General features: G+C 41.0%; 1 protein-coding gene across 1 annotated transcript in view; it reads left to right on the forward strand.

Moving 5' to 3' along the window:
• Nucleotides 1-4,265: 4,265 nt before the first annotated feature.
• Nucleotides 4,266-19,868, forward strand: part of mrc2 (mannose receptor C type 2) — a 73,988-nt gene continuing 58,385 nt past the window's right edge. Inside the window, exons 1-2 of the mRNA XM_062958212.1 lie at nt 4,266-4,682; nt 16,476-16,883. Of these exons, the coding sequence (XP_062814282.1) occupies nt 4,604-4,682; nt 16,476-16,883 (487 nt within the window). The 5' untranslated portion in view covers nt 4,266-4,603. The remainder of the gene's footprint in view (nt 4,683-16,475; nt 16,884-19,868) is intronic.

Here is a 19,868-nt window from a genome sequence, read left to right on the forward strand (position 1 = left end):
ATCCAAGCTTCTGCCGGCCCGTTTAGCTTGGATAAGTGAGACTCTACTGTACTTACTTTGAAAATCATTGTTATACTCTAGAAACTTCATTTTGGTGGCTGCCACAAACTATGTTGAATTGTTTGAGATTCAATGAGATATTAAAGGGAAAACTAGAGCAAAATGTGCTGCAAAACAAAAGTTTTTGAAGTTTAATAGCCTTTCTCCATGTTTTTATGATAGAACCAATTAGGAAATGACATTTATAACCCAGGAACAAATATCATGTTACGTAGTGTAATCCTTGAAAAGGTGTGAACTTGATAACCAAATTAAAAGCAGATATTATTGTGGTTTATCTGCCTTGTTAGTCTGTGTTATATGGCTGTGTGGAAGGGCCCATTATCCAGTTCAATGTGGATTTTATATGGCAGCGTAGAAAGGGCCTGCATTGCATCGATAATACTTTGGCCCCTTCCACACAGCTGTATAAAATCCACATTGAACTGGATTATATGGTAGTGTGAACTCAGATAACCCAGGGCCCTTCCACACAGCCATATAACCCAGAATATCAAGGCAGAAAATCCCACAATATCTTGTTTTGAACTGGGTTATCTGAGGGCACTTCCAGACAGCACTAAATCACAGGCTTTAAACAGGGGCAAAAAAACAAAACAAAAACAAAAACAGGACTTCAGAAGAGGTCCACATACAGACCTCTTAGTTCTGGGATGTCTGCCTCCGTTGTCCAGACTTCCTGCTTTGTACCAAGATGTAGAGGCTCTCAAGATGGCCGCTGCCGGACTTCCACCGGAAACCTTTGCAGCTTTTTTTTAAAAATCCCTGAGATGCGGATATATGGATATGCAGTTATCTGTATCTCTGCAAAAGTTCCGTTCTTTGTCCTGGTCAGAAAAACTATGCCCTCCACAGTATCTGTCACACAAATAACCTAATGGGGTAGGACCACTTCTGCCCAAGTCAGCACTGCATAAACAGAAACACACACTTTCAAACCAGGAACAGAACTTTGTCATTATTGAACTTTTTAGAGTCTTGCTGCCCAGCTATCTATCCAGACAGATTTGGTTGTGTACTTGTGGCATGGGACAGTAGGGTCATACATGGCTGTTTCTATTAGCCACCTGCATGACCTTGGCTCTCACTATTTACATTCCTCTCCAGCACATCCATGTCCCAGCAGCAGGTAGTACGTTTTTGCCATTTACTAAACTGTATCCATGTTATCAGCATACACCCAAGAGGAACCAACATGTATAACCCGGCAACATCATCTTGTTGTTTCCTGGCACAAGTACACCCTGAAACCTGTCTGCACAGATGGCCATACAACAAGGTCTGACTAATTACAATAATGATGACATTCTGTTCCTGGTTTGAAAGTTTTTCGGCTATTGTAGCAATTGCTTCCGAGTTGACAGGGAACGGTGTCTGGCCACCCTCTTATTTGCTGTGGAAGCTCCTGGGATAAAGGTACTATTGTTGTCGACCGCGTTTTAGGGGATCGGGCCCTTAAGGAGAGACCCGATCTGGTCCTGAGAGAACGGACCTTGGCGGAGCCAATAGGAAAATATGAGCCGCAATACAACCTGAAGCCGAAATGAAGAAGGTCCGCCAAAGTTGAAGGAAAATTCCGCCAAGGAGTCTTTATTGAGCGATTCAGCTGAAAAGGACTCTAGTAGTGATCATTCAGTCTACTAGGGTACCATATTATCAAAATAAAGCCATATTTATACAAAATTTCAGTCTGACAGCCCCTTGAATTTCCCGCCTTGCTCTGTTGGCCCAATAGGGAGCTGCTTTTTGTCTCTACTCGAACCAATCAGGAAGGAGAAGGCGGGAGTTATTGGAACAATGAATTGACAGGGCAGAAAAGATCGGATTAATTCCTGCCAGGCCGATTTCTAAAGGGATTAATGGCAGCAATCAAGGAATGTCCGGGTTTCTGTCACGTATACAGATTTTAGATATGCCTTGGGGTGTCAGGGGTGGAAGTAGTGATGGGTGGTGATGAGCCATAATTGACAGGCTCCGCAGGGCGCCTTCCTGAGGTGTCCTGGAATTTCCTTTGGATGAGATATGACAATGTTTGCCTTGGGGGCGAATCACCTTTAGGACAATACTCCGAATTCGGCGACTCAAGCCCTATATTGTCCCTGCAATCTGAATTTGATTGGGTTAAGCGGTGGCAGATTATCCTTTTGTTTTTGGGAAGGGAAGCCTGGGTCATAGAAAATGGGACAGGTTCTGGGGTTCAGGTTGAGTTCAAAATATTTCCTATTTGATTTCATGACTTGGCAATTATATGAAATAAAATGAAAAATAAAATAAAGTTGGAATATAAACCCTGCTGGGAAAAATACATATTTTCCGGGGATCCCAAAGAGTACAAATACATATAGGCAGATAGATAGATTTCATGGAAATAAGGGAGAATCCATAAAAGTGAGTTACATTGCATAAGGGGGAATCATGAATGATATAAACAATTGAAAATATTTGATAAGAACGAAGTTCATAACATCTGGAGAACCCAGCATGGAAATTCATAAAAGTGGAGTTTTAGCAGCATGATTTTACAATTCATGAAGTTGTTATCTCTTGCCTCAGAGTGCAGGGATAATCCACAGTAAACTCCAGTAAAAGGTCTCAATCACCTTCTACTATAAATATATGGAATATAGAACATAAAGTCTTGATTTTTGAACTATCTTTTACAAAGTCCTGGGGGGGAGGGTGGTCACCTCGATCACACTATCTGGATGGGCCCTGAGTCCACACTACATAAAATCCAGTCCAATGTGCAGAAGGGCACATGATCTAGTTCAGATAATGTGGATTTTATATGGCAGCTTAGGCCCCTTCCACACAGCTGTATAAAATCCACATTGAACTGTATTTTTGGCAATGTGGATTCAGATAACCCAGTTCAAAGCAAATATTATGGATTATCTGCCTTGATATTCTGGGCTATATGGCTGTGTGGAAGGACCTGTAGAAAGGGCCTGAATTGCATCAATAACACTTTGGTCACTTCCACACAGCTGTATAAAATCCACATTGAACAGACTTATATGGCAGTGTGGACTCACATAATCTAGTTCAAAGCCAATATTGTGAATGATCAGCCTTGCTATTCTGGGTTATATGGCTATGTCGAAGGCTCCTTTGCCATCTTATGAAAAGTCAAAATATCCCACATCCTGCACACTTTGCGGTCAGGCGTTGTGGGGAAAAAGTTGAGATTCGGGTTGACGTTTTCTTCTGAAATGCCTCTTTCAACAAGACACAACATGTGTCTCTGTACACGTAGCATCCCAGTGTAAATGAAGGAAAAGACAAAAAAGGGAGGGAGGATAACAGAAGTGGCATTTTTAAGTGAGTGGGGAGTGATTGATTTCAACGAGGGGGGAGAGGAGAAAGCGGGCCCATCCACACAGCTATATAACCCAGAATATCAAGGCAGAAAATCCCACCATATCTTCTTTGAACTGGGTTCTCCAAGTCCCCTTCCACACAACTGAATAAAATCCCACATTATCTGCTTTGAACTGGGATATATGGCAGTGTGGACTCTGATAACCCAGTTCAATGCAGACATGGTGGGATTTTCTGCCTTGATATTCTGGGATATAAGGCTGTGTGGAAGGGCCATGAGTCCACACTCCATATATCCCAGTTCAAAGCAGATATTGTGGAGATTTTCTGCCTTGATATTCTGGGATATAAGGCTGTGTGGAAGGGTCCTGAGTCCCCACTCCATATATCCCAGTTCAAAGCAGATATTGTGGAGATTTTCTGCCTTGATATTCTGGGATATAAGGCTGTGTGGAAGGGTCCTGAGTCCACACTCCATATATCCCAGTTCAAAGCAGATATTGTGGGATTTTCTGCCTTGATATTCTGGGATATAAGGCTGTGTGGAAGGGCCATGAGTCCACACTCCATATATCCCAGTTCAAAGCAGATATTGTGGAGATTTTCTGCTTTGATATTCTGGGATATAAGGCTGTGTGGAAGAGCCATGAGTTCCTACTGTCATATATCCCAGTTCAAAGCAAACATGGTGGGATTTTGTTGAGCTGTGTGGAAGCAGCCAGAGAGTAACTGGACAGAAAGAAAGAAGAGCTTGGCAGTGAGAAGAGCAGCGCTGTTCTCCTCAGTTTCCCTCTCCTTCTCCTCCTCTTTTGCAACGTGTTGCAATTCCTCTCAGTGGAGACCCAGCTGCCAAAAAAAAAAAAAGTTCGCCTCCACTTTGGGAAGCCTTCAAGGAAGCTTCTCCAAGCTTTCTCGCCCCCCTTTTTTTCTTTTTGTAATACCTCCCTCCCTTCCTCACAAACTCCTTTCTCCCTTTTCCGCCCACAACTGGCTGGGCAGCCGGTGGGGTTTCGTGACGCAGCGTCTGAATCCTTGGAAGGAGGCGAGGAGGGGCCTTTTTTTTGCATTTGGTTTGGGGAGGGAGGGGGGGACGCTTTCCCTCTCTCGTCCTTTTCTCCCCTCGACACTTCCAGACCTCAAACCCAGGCAGGAGCAAGGAGGGAAGGAAGCCCCTCAAAAGCAAGGAGCAGAGGAACTTCAAGAGTTTTTTTTCCCCCTCGCTATGGATCCCGCCACTTTCTTCCGACTCGCCTTGGGCATCCTTGTGGCCCTCGAGGTTGGACTCTGCGCTCTTCCCTCAGGTAAACTTGAAGAAGGAAAGAAGGAGGCATGTTTGTGTACAAATGTCTGGGGTTTGAAGGAGGGGCTTGTACAACTGCTTTGTTTCCAGGCATGGGCCAACTTGGGCCCTCCAGGTGTTTTGGACTCCAACTCCCACCATTCCTCACAGCCTCAGGCCCTTTCCTTTTCCCCCTCAGCCGCTTAAGCGGCTGAGGAGGAAAAGGAAAGGGCCTGATGCTGTGAGGAATGGTGGGAGTTGGAGTCCAAAACACCTGGAGGGCCCAAGTTGGCCCATGCCTGATTTAACCAAAGAAGGGCCGAGCTGCATAGACCAACTTCACCAACTTTCTTTCCCTCCTCTCTTCCTTTGTGGGGCAGTTAAAGGGGCACTTGGGGTGTGCTTCAGTTTTGGAAAGGAAAAGAGGCTCCTGAATGAAACCAGATGTGACTTGGAATGGCAGAAGGAGAGGGAGGAGGGAGAGAAAGAGAGGAAAGTTCGCTGGTGAAATGGAGCAGAGTATATCACGCTGTTTGAACTGGATGATGTAGGCAGTGTAGACCAAACTTCTGGTCTTCCAACTCTGGGACTTAGATTCACAGAAACATAGAGTTAGAAGAAACCTCACGGGCCATCCAGTCCACCTCTACGTCTGGATGATATAGGCAGTGTAGACCAAACTTCTGGTCTTCCAACTCTGGGACTTAGATTCACAGAAACATAGAGTTAGAAGAAACCTCACGGGCCATCCAGTCCACCTCTACGTCTGGATGATATAGGCAGTGTAGACCAAACTTCTGGTCTTCCAACTCTGGGACTTAGATTCACAGAAACATAGAGATGGAAGAGACCTCACAGGCCATCCAGTCCACCTCTACGTCTGGATGATATAGGCAGTGTAGACCAAACTTCTGGTCTTCCAACTCTGGGACTTAGATTCACAGAAACATAGAGTTAGAAGAAACCTTATGGGCCATCCAGTCCACCTCTACGTCTGGATGATATAGGCAGTGTAGACCAAACTTCTGGTCTTCCAACTCTGGGACTTAGAATCACAGAAACATAGAGATGGAAGAGACCTCACAGGCCATCCAGTCCACCTCTACGTCTGGATGGTATAGGCAGTGTAGACCAAACTTCTGGTCTTCCAGCTCTGGGACTTAGAATCACAGAAACATACAGTTGGAAGAAACCTCACAGGCCATCCAGTCCACCTCTACGTCTGGATGATATAGGCAGTGTAGACCAAACTTCTGGTCTTCCAGCTCTGGGACTTAGAATCACAGAAACATAGAGATGGAAGAGACCTCACAGGCCATCCAGTCCACCTCTACGTCTGGATGATATAGGCAGTGTAGACCAAACTTCTGGTCTTCCAACTCTGGGACTTAGATTCACAGAAACATAGAGATGGAAGAGACCTCACAGGCCATCCAGTCCACCTCTACGTCTTCCTCAAGTGAATGTTATATTAAATTAACAAAGAGCATGTATACATATCCACATAAAGTAGAGTCTCACTTATCCAACATAAACGAGCCCGGCAGAACATTGGATAAGCGAAAATGTTGGATAATAAGAAGAGATTAAGGAAAAGCCTATTAAACATCAAATTACATTACGATTTTACAAATTAAGAACCAAAACGTTATGTTTTTACAACAAATCGAGAGAAAAAGCAGTTCAGTACACGGTAACATTATGTACCCTGTTTTCCCGAAAATAAGACATCCCCCGATTGGAAGCGGCTGTGCTTTTACTGACTGGGGTTGTTGTATGTTTTCCGGGCTGTATGGCCATGTTCGAGAAGTATTCTCTCCCGACGTTTCGCCCACATCTATGGCAGGCATCCTCAGAGGTTCAGGAGAGAATACTTCTAGAACATGGCTATACAGCCCGGAAAACATACAACAACCCTGTGATCCCGGCCATGAAAGCCTTCGACAACACATTTTACTGATTGTTATTTTAATGTAACTTTTATTTTTGTGCAATAATGTGTTTTTATATTGTTATGTACTGTATGATTGTACTATTGCTGTAAACCGCCCTGAGTCCCTTCTGGGAGATAGGGCGGTATATAAATAAAGTTTATTTTATTTTATTATTATTATTATTATTATTATTAAGACCTAGCAGAGGTTTTGCTGAATTGCTAAATATAAGGCCTCCCCTGAAAGTAAGACCTAGCAGAGTTTTTGTTTGGAAGCATGCCTGCCAAACAGAACACCAAAGCATGCAGGAAAAATAAGACATCTCTGAAAATAAGACTTAGTGCATCTTTGGGAGCAAAAATTAATATAAGACACTGTCTTATTTTTGGGGAAACATGGTAGTAATTACTGTATTTACGATTTTAGCAGCAAAACATTGCAATGTATTGAAAACACTGACTACAAAAACATTGGCTACTAACCAATTGACTACAAATAAAGATAGAATTGCATAAAATGAACTTACAGTAACAACATTGTCAGAAATTAAATCCGTAAAAAATTCAGTCCTTGCTGCCTAGAGAAACAGTTGTGGATCTGAGTGGGAGGCAGACTGTGTTGGATAATCCAGAACGTTGGCTAAGCAAATGTTGGATAAGTGAGACTTTACAATTATAAATCTGATCTAAATACTCACAATTTTGCATTTTCATGAAAAAAAAACATGTTGCATCCCTTTCAACAGTTTGTATTTATGTATCCTTTTTCAATGTTGGGTTCTAAACAAAAGGAACAAACAGTGGCTATTACACATTGATAATATAAAGATCAAAAATTAAGAAGTTTATACATATATCCACATACATTGTCGATAATTTCATGTGCTCCTATAATACTCTCCTGAATACATGTTTGTTCTTGTTGCAAGTATGGGGAATTCTTTGGGATTACTCTTAATATAATGAGAGAATTAACCTCAGATACAGTGATATAAAGCAGTGGTTCCCAAACTTATTTGGCCTACCGCCCCCTTTCCAGAAAAAATATTACTCAGCGCCCTGGAAATTTATTTTTTTAACATTTTAATAGCAATTAAACAGAAAGATATATGTACCTGTGGCCATCACAGGCACAAAAAAAATGACAATGCCTTCTAACCCTTCATCTAAGTCATTAATACAGATGTTCAACAGAACAAGGCCCATGAAAATGAACAAAATCTGGCTACCAGTATTTTTAAAAAAACCTCTAAAATCAGGACAACGAATAAAGAACAACACTTAGAAGACAAGGGAATTCCAAACATGAAACAATCAGGGCCAGCTAACACCTCCCAACAAGGATTCCCCAGGAAGGAAGCAGCTAGATCTTGAAGTTGTGTATTTTGGGGTATGGGACTTGCAGACCAATAGGACTTGTGGCTTTGGGGTTGGGGAATTTTAAAGCCAGGCATCACATCCACAGGCTGTGTATCTAAATTCAAACCCCATTATCGTGAGTAGACAGAACGATCGGCATCCTTCTACTAGATGCTATTATATCCCGACTCCCAGCAGCTCTAGTCATGATATAAGGAGGAAGACATGAATTGTAGTCCAGTATCTGGAGGGCCACGTAAAATGACATGGCGGGCTGGATTCGACCCACAGGCCTTGAGTTTGACACATGTGGCATAGATCCATATAATGCAATTGAACTGCATTATTGGGAAATGTAGATCCAGCCAAAGTTGCTGGTTTGAAAAAAAAATGGCTTCTCCTCCACCTCTTCAGCAAAACTGACAACAGAATGTACTTTTTCTGGGATTTTAAAGATTCTCCTTCCAGAGAGATGCAGCTGCATTGGAACGGATGCTCTAGGGAAGGGTCATTGCTCTCTCTTAGGTCTGGCATTTTAAATTCCCTTGCAGCTGATATTGCACTTTGTTACCCCCAACCAAGGCATTTCAGATGTGTCCAACCATAATAAAACCCACACACCACGTTAACCCAGGAGATCTTTTCAGAGCAAGCAAGGTTCCAAAACACACTGGCACACAGTATCTCCAATTGTCCATTAATGATAAAGGCTTGGCAAATGCAACTGGAATAGGATTGAAGCGAATGGAAAAGATTGATTGATCCCAAGAACTTTGTCAGTTTCCCAGGGTGAGCTGTTTTGCTAGTATAGTTGCATTGCACTTTTCTCTTGTTCTTTTGGCAAAATAGGCAGAATTTCTCTAGTGTCTGGACGGGTCGATGATTTGTAGCAGACAGTGAAAAATATATTTTATAAATCCTGCTTTTCTTCAGGCTTCTGCATATTTTATGACCAGTAGACTCACAAACAAGCCACTACAGCACCATAACTTTCTAAAAGAGCCTCATTGTGACTTAAGACGAGAAGTAAATCAAGAAACAGTTGGAGAAACATAGGGAACTCTTGGTCGAAACCGAAGCAATGGGATTTAGGAATTGCCATGTCCTGGAATTGCCTCATTTTGGAAAGATCGGGGTGCAAAGTCATGGCAAAACATGTAAACACAGGATGCAACCAGCTTATAAACAGGTAGTTGTTTAGTCTGGCATGTTGTTGTATGCTCTCAAGTTATTCCTGGCTTTCAAGCAATCCAAAAGCAACCCTATTGTAAGGGTTTTTTTTTTTGCAAGATTTGTTCAGAACCTCTATCTTCCTCTGAGGCTGGGAGAGTATGACTTGCCCAAAGTCACTCTGTGGATTTCCTTGGCTGCCTAAGAATTCACATCCTGGACCCCAGAGTCAGTCCAATGCTCAGACCACTTTGCCATGCTGACTCTCAAGTGGTAGGCAGGCTATCACCAATATAATTCTGGACCCTTTGTAGATCTCTTCCCCTTTGGGTCTACAAGAGTCAGCTCCCATTCAGGCAGCCAAATCACTATTCCTTCTACCAACATGTCTTTTCAGTACTAGAAGTGACTTATATCTCCAGTGTGGAATTAATAGCCAGGGATAGAACAGAATGGGCAAAATATAGAGCCTTTTGTCAAATACTACAGCTGCAATACCATATTTTTGTCCTTTTATAGAATTTTTTTTTAAAAAAAACTGGTTCTTTGACATTAAGATTCTGTGTTTCTGATACACTTAGCTTGAACTCACAAAGATCCAGAGTAACTTGGGTGTTGTGTGGTTTCCGGGTTGTATGACCATGTTCTAGCAGCATTTTCTCCTGACATTTTGCCTGTATTTATGGCTGGCATCGTCAGAAGATCACATGCAGGTGAAATGTCAGGAGAAAATGCTGTTAGAACACGGCCACACAGCCCGGAAACTACACAACACCCAAGTGATTCTGGCTGTGAAAGCATTCACAATAGATCCAGAGTCACTGTTCTGTTAAATTCCTTTTTGGACATCAGTTCACTTCTCTAGTAAAAAAGGGGGGAAATGAGGCCCCAATTCTCAGGTATTGTTGGATTAGCATAGCTTGTGGTTAGAATACTAGGGTTACTAAAATATTTTAAGAGGAATGAAGTGAATGATATTAACACTCAGTGTCCTGCCATAGTGTTAGGCCTTTGGATATTAATAATTTTAACCAACACTGGGTTTTACTGCTGTTCTTAACAGTTATGTCTTCATTCTTTTTAATCTATATTTTTTGCATCTGGAATTTGTTTTTATTGCATTACAGACAAATATACATGTATTTTTCTCAGTTAGGTACATAAAACATTATGTAGAAATATTCTATTCCAGACCTTCCAATCTGGCACCCTCCAGAGAAGATTTCTCATCATCTCTAGTCATTATGAACACTGGCTGATGATGATGAGAATGGTCATCTAACACATCTGGAGGCCACCCTGTTGGGCAAGGTGATTGTATGCTAGGTGGCCTGTAGCTTGTGAGCCTTTAATGAGGGAAGTGAGCTGCTTTTACAGCATAGTTATCCAAGAAAGTGGTGCCTGCTTCGTGTTTTTCTTCAATCAGTTTGGCTGAAGACAGTTTCTTTTCTTTTCTTTTCTTTTGCCTCTTAAAAGGATCAACCTTTCCTGTAAAATAAGCATGTTTTTTTATTCTGGGTGCAAAGGAAAAAAGAACTCAGGCTGGGAAATAAGTGGGTTCTGTTTGAAGATCTGCAGGAACAGTAAGCGGTATCATGTCTACACTTTATAAACAGACTGGGGATTGGGGCCGTTCCCTTGAAATACAGAAAGTGGGAAAAGGGTAATTATGTAGCAAAAACTGCAACATTATGTTTCATGATGTCAGCATTTTTAGACTGTTAAGTGTTTATTTATTTGTGTGTGTGCGTATTTAGCTTACCCAAACAATTTCAGGCCAGGTTACTAATGTTTTATAATAAATAAATCAACAACTTCAAACCTTGCTTTCTAAACTCATAGCCAGCAAAACTTTGCCCAGGTGAAAAAGGAATTCCTTTGTCCTTGGAAGACATTCGGTTTTTGTCCCAAAGTTGTAGTATCTAAACTGAGTTTCTCTCTCTGTTCTTTTGCTGCTGCTCCGGCAGAGTGAGGAGGCCCCTGCAGGTAGCCAATTTCAGGTATCCTGTGAAGGAGAATGAATTGTCAGTCACTTGATGTAACTTCATGACATAGTATTATTGTTTTATACCATCATTATATAAAAACAAGTTTTTAAAAGGTACAGATTAAGGATTAAATAGTGAAAGGATGCTAAAATCACTGCCAAACCTCCTAAAATCTACAAAATTAAATATTTGAAACAAAGTAAAGTTAATTTGTTCTTTTTGAGTTTTTACAGCCCAAGATGTTGCTTTGGGCTTCTTTGTTTCAGGTACTAAATTATTTGACAAACCTTGATACTGTTACTTTGACAGCAGTGGAAATGAGAGAGTCATACTTAGCTATCATACATTGAACAACAACGTTTCTTGTGCTGAGCCTTTCATTGTAAGGATTATGATAGGCTATTATGGTTCTGTAGAACAGGTTAGTGGCCTAAAAACAGTGGCAAGGATTACCCCGAGGTGATTTTGGCAATTCTTTCTTCAGAATGCCTACCTATAAAAGATTAGGATCTCCCATCCAACTATTAACTATAACTGATCTTGCTTTCCTTCCAAGATCAGATAACCATTATACAACCCTCAGATTAATATTCTGTATGCTTAATGGATGTTTCTACCTTCATGAGATTTGCAGGTGGTCCAGTAAAATCATTGCTTTTGATGATGGTGGTGATGGTGGTGGTGATGATATAATATTGAAGATTTCAATATTTATGTCATTCTTCTGTATTTTATCTGTTTTTGCTTTCTCTTTGTGTCCCACTTGCATCCCATCTACTTGGAAGGAGTTACTTAATCTGGCATCAGTTTATCGACATGTGCAACTCCATACACTGAGTATCTATGGCTCTAAAGCAGGCCTTCCAGGAAGCTTTTTGTGCAGTGCTCCATTTCCCATTTCCAGGTGAAATTAGGGACCAAAGGAATTAGAGCCCTATCCATTATTAAACCTGGAAACCCTAGGGAGAACTCTATTACTACTAGAATGCAGCCATTCTTGACTAATCTAGACTTGTGGACACTGCTCATCTTTTGGTTTTGCTTGGAATTGTTCTGTATTTTGCTTGCCCTGTTTGGGTGTATGTTAGTGCAGCGCAAGGCTGCTTCATCCAATTGGAGCACTGGATTTGTCCTAGGAGGGAAATAGTCAAAGGTAATTTAGCTCAGATTGACCCTTAGTACAACTTGAGGTTTTCTATCTAGAAAGCCTGCCCAGTGTACAGCAATGACTATGGTGGAAGCAGTAATTTCAGAACTCTTAAATAGCTGTGAGCATCAAATTACACACTGGCAGGTTTCTCCTATGAAGGGGTTGTTTGTAGGGTTGTCAGAGTGAAAACTGGAGAGAGCACCTATCCATCTAATGGGGATGTAGAACTGATGACCTCATGATACAAGGAGCACCCATTAACTTCATGATACAAAAGTTCACTCTGTTTTTTGATCTAGCACCCTTAGTTATTCATTCAGTTTGGGTTAGAGGTTGAGAAACTGATTGCAGAGGAGGTCTGAAAGAGTATTTAGTTTTTTTCTATTGGATGTTTGCAATCAAAATATAAAAGGGTACTATGGGAAGACTTCCATCAGTGGTGAAATAGTCATTAATAAGTATTATTTTAGTTTCAAAAGCAGCTTGAGAAAAAGGGGTTAATTGTCTCATTTCCTAATATCAGATCTGTGAAAAGCAGGCTGAACTTCATGAATGTCCTACTAGAACAGCAGGACTCAAAAGATATGTTGAAAATTATCCATTGCTCATCTTAATGGCTAGGCCTCATCTGAAGTTTTATGGGATAAGGAATTCCCAAACAGACTCCTATAGACTCTCCAAGGTGTATCTCTAAGTGGTGGTTGATCTCCACATCAGAGACCCATATCTCTAGATTGGCCCATCAACAAGTCTAGAAAAGGTAGTCTGAGAGGCCAAAACCTCCAAACCAAAGGCTATCCATTAGGGCCTTTTATTGGAGAGACTGCAACCTCTGCCTTCAAAGGGAGTTCTTTGATTTGGATGTGTAAAAGCAGTGGTTCTCAAGCTGGGATCCCCAGATGTTTTTGGCCTTCAACTCCCAGAAATCCTAACAGTCGGTAAACCGGCTGGGATTTCTGGGAGTTGTAGGCCAAAAACATCTGGGGACCCCAGGTTGAGAACTATTGTGTAAAAGAGTCTCTTCCACCACTTAGACTTGTTGGAGCATGGTCATCACTTGGAGCTTTCCATGGTGCTGCAAATACTGGTCTGAATTACCCAATGGGTGTTTTGCTAGGGCCAGCACAATGATGGTATCTACTTGCAGTCTTATTCCTGGGGGTGGGAGTGGGATCAGTAATGATAGGATATTGTATAATAACATCATCTTGCGCCATTGGCTATGCTGACTAAAACTGCTAGGAGCAACAATCCAAGAATATCTGGAGGCCCATGTGGTTCCCATTCCTGCTTTATGATCTGCTTTCTCTTCTTATGTCTATTCCAACTTATGCCAATGCTATCATAGAGTTTTCTTGGCAAGATTTATTCCAAGGAGGTTTGCCATTGTATTCTTCTCAGGCTTGTCAGGGTCAGCAAGTAGGTTTTTGTGGCTGAGTAAAGATTCAGTCTCTGGTATCCCAGAAATTTAGTCCAACACTGAAACCACTATACCACATTAGCTCTTTTGAACGTTTTGCTCACTTTTCTTATTTGCCATGTTTAAAAATATGTGGATTCTACTTACAAATCTCTCTCATTCATTATATAAAACAGAAAGGATAGAACTGGAATAAGGTAATAACAACATATAATCCAGTTTTTAGAGTACAAATCTGAACACAGGAAAAGAGGTTCATTTTTTAATGTTCTAATCAAGATTGCTCAGTCTTAAATCCCTTTTTGGCCTGATGGACTTATTCTAATTAAAAATTAACTTCATGCATAAAATTGAATCTGTGGCTAGTTTCACTCAGTCCAAAGCCAACAACTTTTCCCTGTATTTTCTTCTAGTGTGCAACTCTAGTAGCTCCTTTGATTTTTGAGGGGATGTTTGAATAAAATATTGAGGGGGAATGCCTACTGCAATGTCCTCTGGAAGGTAATCCCCCTGGACCCAGAGTTATTGACAGTTTCTGCCCATTCACTAAGTCCCCATTTCTTCGACAACATCACTGAAAATATGATGGCCAGATTTAACAGCCAATTTTGGTTATGCAGCATTTTTGTTAGATAGCAGATGAATTTGGGAGCCAATTTTCTTCCCCATGAACTCTCTAGAAACCAAACACACTGCCCCAAAATATGTGTGTTGGATGAAACAAAAAGGAAACTGTCTAGAAGCTGGTTTCTGGTATTAAAAAACTGGTGTTTGGGATATTAAAGAGTGGTGTAGAAGCTTCAAACTATTTGGAAGGTGAATCGTCACTCCTGATGACTTCAAGGAAGGGAATTAACTGGTTTTGGCCAGAGAAAAATGGGATTCTGATGGGGCTGAAGGTTCTAAAAACAAGTGGGGGTGGTTCATATGACCCATCACTGATCTAAAAACATTTGAGTCCAGCTTTAGGCTTGGGTATACTACTAAAATATATTTCTGATGAGGTGACAGGAGAAATGCTAGTTGATCCTGCTCAACCTCTTATCATTGACTTTGATAGCCTCCTGGAATACATATGCAACAATTATGTTCCTGGCAACAGGATTGCTAACAGGGCAACTTTGGGGACTGCTGTTTGGTTGCATGATGGCCTTGTGTTGATTTGTTGAAGATGTATACGGAAATACTGGGAGGAACCATTTGAAAATTTGGAATCTTCAAAAGGACCAATATTTAGATGACAACCAACTTTCTATGTAAATCTGAAAAAGATGTTGTTGGACCAGTACCTGAAAGTGATGATAGTATAAGTGAAAGTCTGAAAATGTTAGGATAAATCACAGCAGGTCAAAGGTGCTCTTGGCTAAATAATCCTCAGAACAAGAAATTGGTTAATGATCTTATTCTAGAAGGTGTAACCCTTCCCTTGAATCACCAGAGTTGGAAGTTGTTCTTGATTCCAAACATTGTCACTGGAGGCCCAGGTGACCTCACTGGTGAGGAATGCTTATGCCTAGCCTTGACTGATTTGCTGTTCTTTGGCCAGGACAGCATTGCCTCTTGGCTGGACTGTTACCATGTACTGTAGATAGGGCTTTGCTTGAAGACAGTCTGAAGGCTTAAACTACAATATGCCGTAGCCAAGCTATTTGAAGCAGCAAGGAAGGAGAATATTACTCTAATCTTGGTACTTTGAATTGTATTTATTTTTAAAAACTCACAATGCTGATGCTAATGAACAAAATCTGCAAGTCACCTGCATATACATACCCTTTTACTATAAAAATAGAAACAGTGCAGTTTATGTTACAATTTATGTCTTTGTTTATTTTAAAGCAGATATTAATTCTAAATACTTTGCTCTTCCTAGTAAGTTACTTCTAAGTCCCGTCCCCTCCTCAGGTAGTTGAGTATTGTTTCTCCTTCCTTCCCCTCCAGCAAAAAGGTTCTAAAACTTGCAGTGACTGTAATTTTCTAAGCTCTCCTGCAAGCTATAATTTTCTAACTTTAGCCCTTTGTTTTTAGAGTAAGCTGATCTTTTTTGGGGTCATAAGCATGAGTCCTTTCTGGTTTGGAGAGCTTACGGTTTTTAAAAGCCACATAGCCTGGAAAATGGGGAAATCTTGGATCTCGGGGAAGTGGCTGCTTCCCAGAAATTACCCTCCCTGCTTTTGTTTGGGGGCAGCTGACAACTCCTCCTCTTACTTGCCTCTTTTGTAGCCGCTCAGGAAAGGGATCTCATCAGTGGTGAACTTGTAAAAACATTGGTGCCTAGAAGCCACATCTTATGAGCCAAAAACACTGCCTGTAAGTATGGCAGCAGTTTGAGGCCTGAATCTGGAGGCCCCGGTAGGAATTTTGCTAAAAAGGTTAGTTAAAATCTTAGGGTTTGTCTTTGTTCAGAGTTTGGGAGAAAATCTGCAAGGTAATTGTTGTATGAATTCATCATTCACCTTCAGAACATTGATTATTGTTTACTTTGGCTCCCTTGCCATCATCAGTCTGATTCACATGATTTTCACTGAGTACTTTGCTAGTGATCTGTGGCTACTAAACCCATATATCTCTAAATTTAGTCCATATCCCATATTGTGCCTGCTGTCTGTTTTGGATGGAGTGTTTCATTCAGTTTAGATACCTTGCACGGCTCGAGGATTCTGAGAGTTATGGCCTCAAAGTAACTTTTCTGGACTCTGAGAGAGTAAAGCAAAGAGTTGTCACTAGGTGGTCTTCCTGATTTGGCTGCAAGTCCTTTTTTAATTCTACCCAGTCTCTCTGCTTTTTTGTTTTCTCAGATCCCGGGGTATTTCTCATCTATAGCAGTGGTCTGCAGGGCTGCTTGGAGGCAAAGGACTCTCTGGTGAAAATAGCCAGGATTTGCAACACCAGTCTCCCAGCTCAGAAGTGGAAATGGGTTTCACGAAATCGGCTTTTCAACATTGGAACTATGCAATGCTTGGGGGTCTCCTGGAAGTCTGCAAATACCAGCACAGCTGCCCATGCACTAGCTACCTACGAGTGCGACCGAGAATCCATTACCATGCGATGGAACTGCCGCACCCTGGGAGACCAGCTTTCACAGTATTTAAGCTCCAGGTTGGGGAATTGGACTCTGACGCCAGCCGAAAGGGGAGACCAAGCACGGGGAGGACAGTGGAAGATCTACAACCATGATGAAGATTTGTGCTCCAGGCCGTACTCTGGTAAAGCCTGCATGAGAAGACTGAAACTTAATCTTGTCACTCTTTGTTGTTGAGCTGTTTTCCATATGTTTCTTGGAGCAGTTCAAAATTTAGTATCCTTCACTCCAAGAACATACCATTTAATTCAGCATACATGTGTCCAAAATAAATTAAAAGAATCCACTAGTCCTCATGACTATTTTAAAATTGTTCAGCTAGATCCAGAATGACTAATCTTTCATTCTTTCTTATAGTGACCAGGCAAGATGCTTTTGAAATTCTCAAGTAGGACATGAAACACATGTCTTACTGGAGTGTTGTATAGTTTCCGGGCTGCATGACCATATTCCAGCAGCATTTTCTCCTGACCTTTTGCCTGCATCTGTGGCTGGCATCTTCAGGGGATCAGGAAAAAATGCTGCTAGAACATAGCCATGCAGTCCCGAAACCACACAACACTCCAGTGATTACAGCTGCAAAAGCCTTCAACAATACATCCCTTGCAGTTGGAATGTATATAGCCACTAACTGTGATTCAGGCAAATGCAGCTAATGCTCTCAAATGGAACCATAAATGTGAAGTTTATTATTATTTTTAAGTAGTATGTTCTAGTGACCATCTTTCTCAGAATTAATTGCACGAAGAAAGGGGTTTTTTTTTACTCTCCCAACTAGGACTAACCTGTTTAGTTGTCTATTCAGAGCTCTAATGTATTTTAATTTTCTGACATGTTTATCTTGAACATGTTTACATTGCTCTCTACAATCCAGAGGTAGACTGTGGATCTCTTACCACAAAACTGGCCAACCCACTCTAGGTTTTGTGGCTTCCTCCCACAAGTGCTTTGACTTATACTGGAAACATCCATGTTCTAGACTCTGTTTCTGGCAGAGGTTTGGCTGCAGAAAAAAAACCTGTATTCTTTACTGTAGAGGTGAAACAAGATTATGATGTTGAGAGATTCCTCATTGACCTCTCAGCCATTGGCCTCTAAGGTTGCTCAGGATCCCATCCTGTCCCTGGTGCTATTCAGCATCTGAAAGCACTGGGAGGCATTGTCTAGAGGTCTAGGATTTGGTACGTCAGTAACACCAAGCTGTATTTCTAATTTCCACCAAATTCCAAGGCAACTGTTTTGATTTTGAACTCATGTCTGGCATTTGTAATAGAGTGGATGAGAGCAAATTAGTTGATGCTTAATCCAGACATGTCCAATGTGTTCCTGGGTCGGTGAAATGCAGATCAGTGAATAGAGATTCAGACAGTGCTGAAGACGGGTACACTCACCTCCAATATGCAGGTTCACTCTTTGAATATACTCTTGCAGTCAGTCCTAAGCATGGAGGCCCAGGGTTTTGAATTGGTCAGAAGTGCTTTGATACACTTTAGTTAAATCCTATTTGGATTATTGTAATGCACTTTAAGTGGGACTGACTTTGAGGAGTGATTGAAAATGTTTAGGTAGTACAAAGAACTGCAGCCAAATGGTTAACTGGGGCCTTTACAGGGATCATATAACACCCCTGCTCCTACAGTTCCACTGGTTGCTAGTTCATCTTCAGATACAATTCAGAGTACTGATTATGTCCTATGCTGGCGGATCTTACCTTCCTTTGTGAGCTTTCCCAAACTCTGAGAAAGACCTGGTGGTCTTCTTTCAGGAGGACCTTCTTTCAGTCTCACCATATTCAGATACCCCAGCAATTCCCTTTTCCCATATCATGAAATCAAGAAATAGAATAGACTGTGAAATTCAGTAGCACTATGTAACAGGGATTTATGGATTTATTTTATTTTATGTTCCATCTTTCTCTACAAGGGACTCAAGGTGGATTTGAAAAGGTTAAAGCCATATATAGTACAGCTAGAATCCTGATGTTACAAAAGCTTTTAAAAAATAAATTATGGTTATGTAAAAATACCTGTAAATTGAAACAGTTGAAATCATTTGAAAGGCATAACGATATAGAAAAAACTTTGCATTAAATAAAACAGAAAACGTACTAATTTGGAGGCTCAAGGGTATTGCCAGTGAGAAATCCCATTTAGAACATTTTATCAGAAATCCAAATATTTGACCTATTTATTTTGCTTTGTTTATCTCATCTCCCAAGTAGAAGGGGAAGGGGGAAAGCCAACAAAAATGGTGTTTCTGAGATGTGGGCATTTGCCATTCACTTCTTTTCCAAAATGCTTATCAAGCTCATCTGTAATTTTCATGTTGTCACTGTAGTTCTTTTGCCCAAGAATGGCCTGGCTCCAAAGCCACGAACCATGGGGCACTTTGGATATCTCTTGAATTCAACCATTTGTGTCAGTCTGCATGGGAAGCAGCTGTGCGGTGGCATTGTAAAGGCCACCTCAGTCTAGTTTGGATCCAGGCTACATTAGTCAGGCTAAGCTCCTGATTTCACTGGGATTCACTAAATTTGATTAATTTAGTCTTGATCTTATCATCAAGCCTGTGCATTTATTCAGTGGTTCAACAGTCATGCCATAAAAGTACACAGATTGATAATTAATCAAGTTGGTAGAGTCAGAGAACTGTAGCTTTTGTAGAGAAACATGCAATGCCCTTAAAGCTACAAAGATAAACAGATATATGTGAGTAGTACTGAGGAAGTCTCAAAATAGGAACTTAGGCCCCATCTACACAGCCATATAATCCAGTTTCTGAATCCAGATTTTCTACTTTGAACTGGATTATTGGCAGTGTAGATTTATATAATCTAATTCAAAGCAGAGAATCTGGATTCAGAAACTGGATTATATAGCAGCATAGATGCAGCTGTAACTACACATCTGTTTAATCTGATAAATTAGCCCAAGCTACAAAATTCAGCTCTCATTAGAAAATAATTTGGGCCACTTTGATGCAGTTTATATTAAAAATGTAGTAAAGAAACTGTACAATTGGACCTTGATTTAATGATGTTGAGAGGAAACCCATTGACATGTATGAGATTTAAATGAAGACATCCTCTAAGCACGGCAGAATCTAGGTC

The sequence above is a fragment of the Anolis carolinensis genome, chromosome 6, assembly GCF_035594765.1.
Source record: "Anolis carolinensis isolate JA03-04 chromosome 6, rAnoCar3.1.pri, whole genome shotgun sequence".
Lineage (NCBI taxonomy): Eukaryota > Metazoa > Chordata > Lepidosauria > Squamata > Dactyloidae > Anolis > Anolis carolinensis.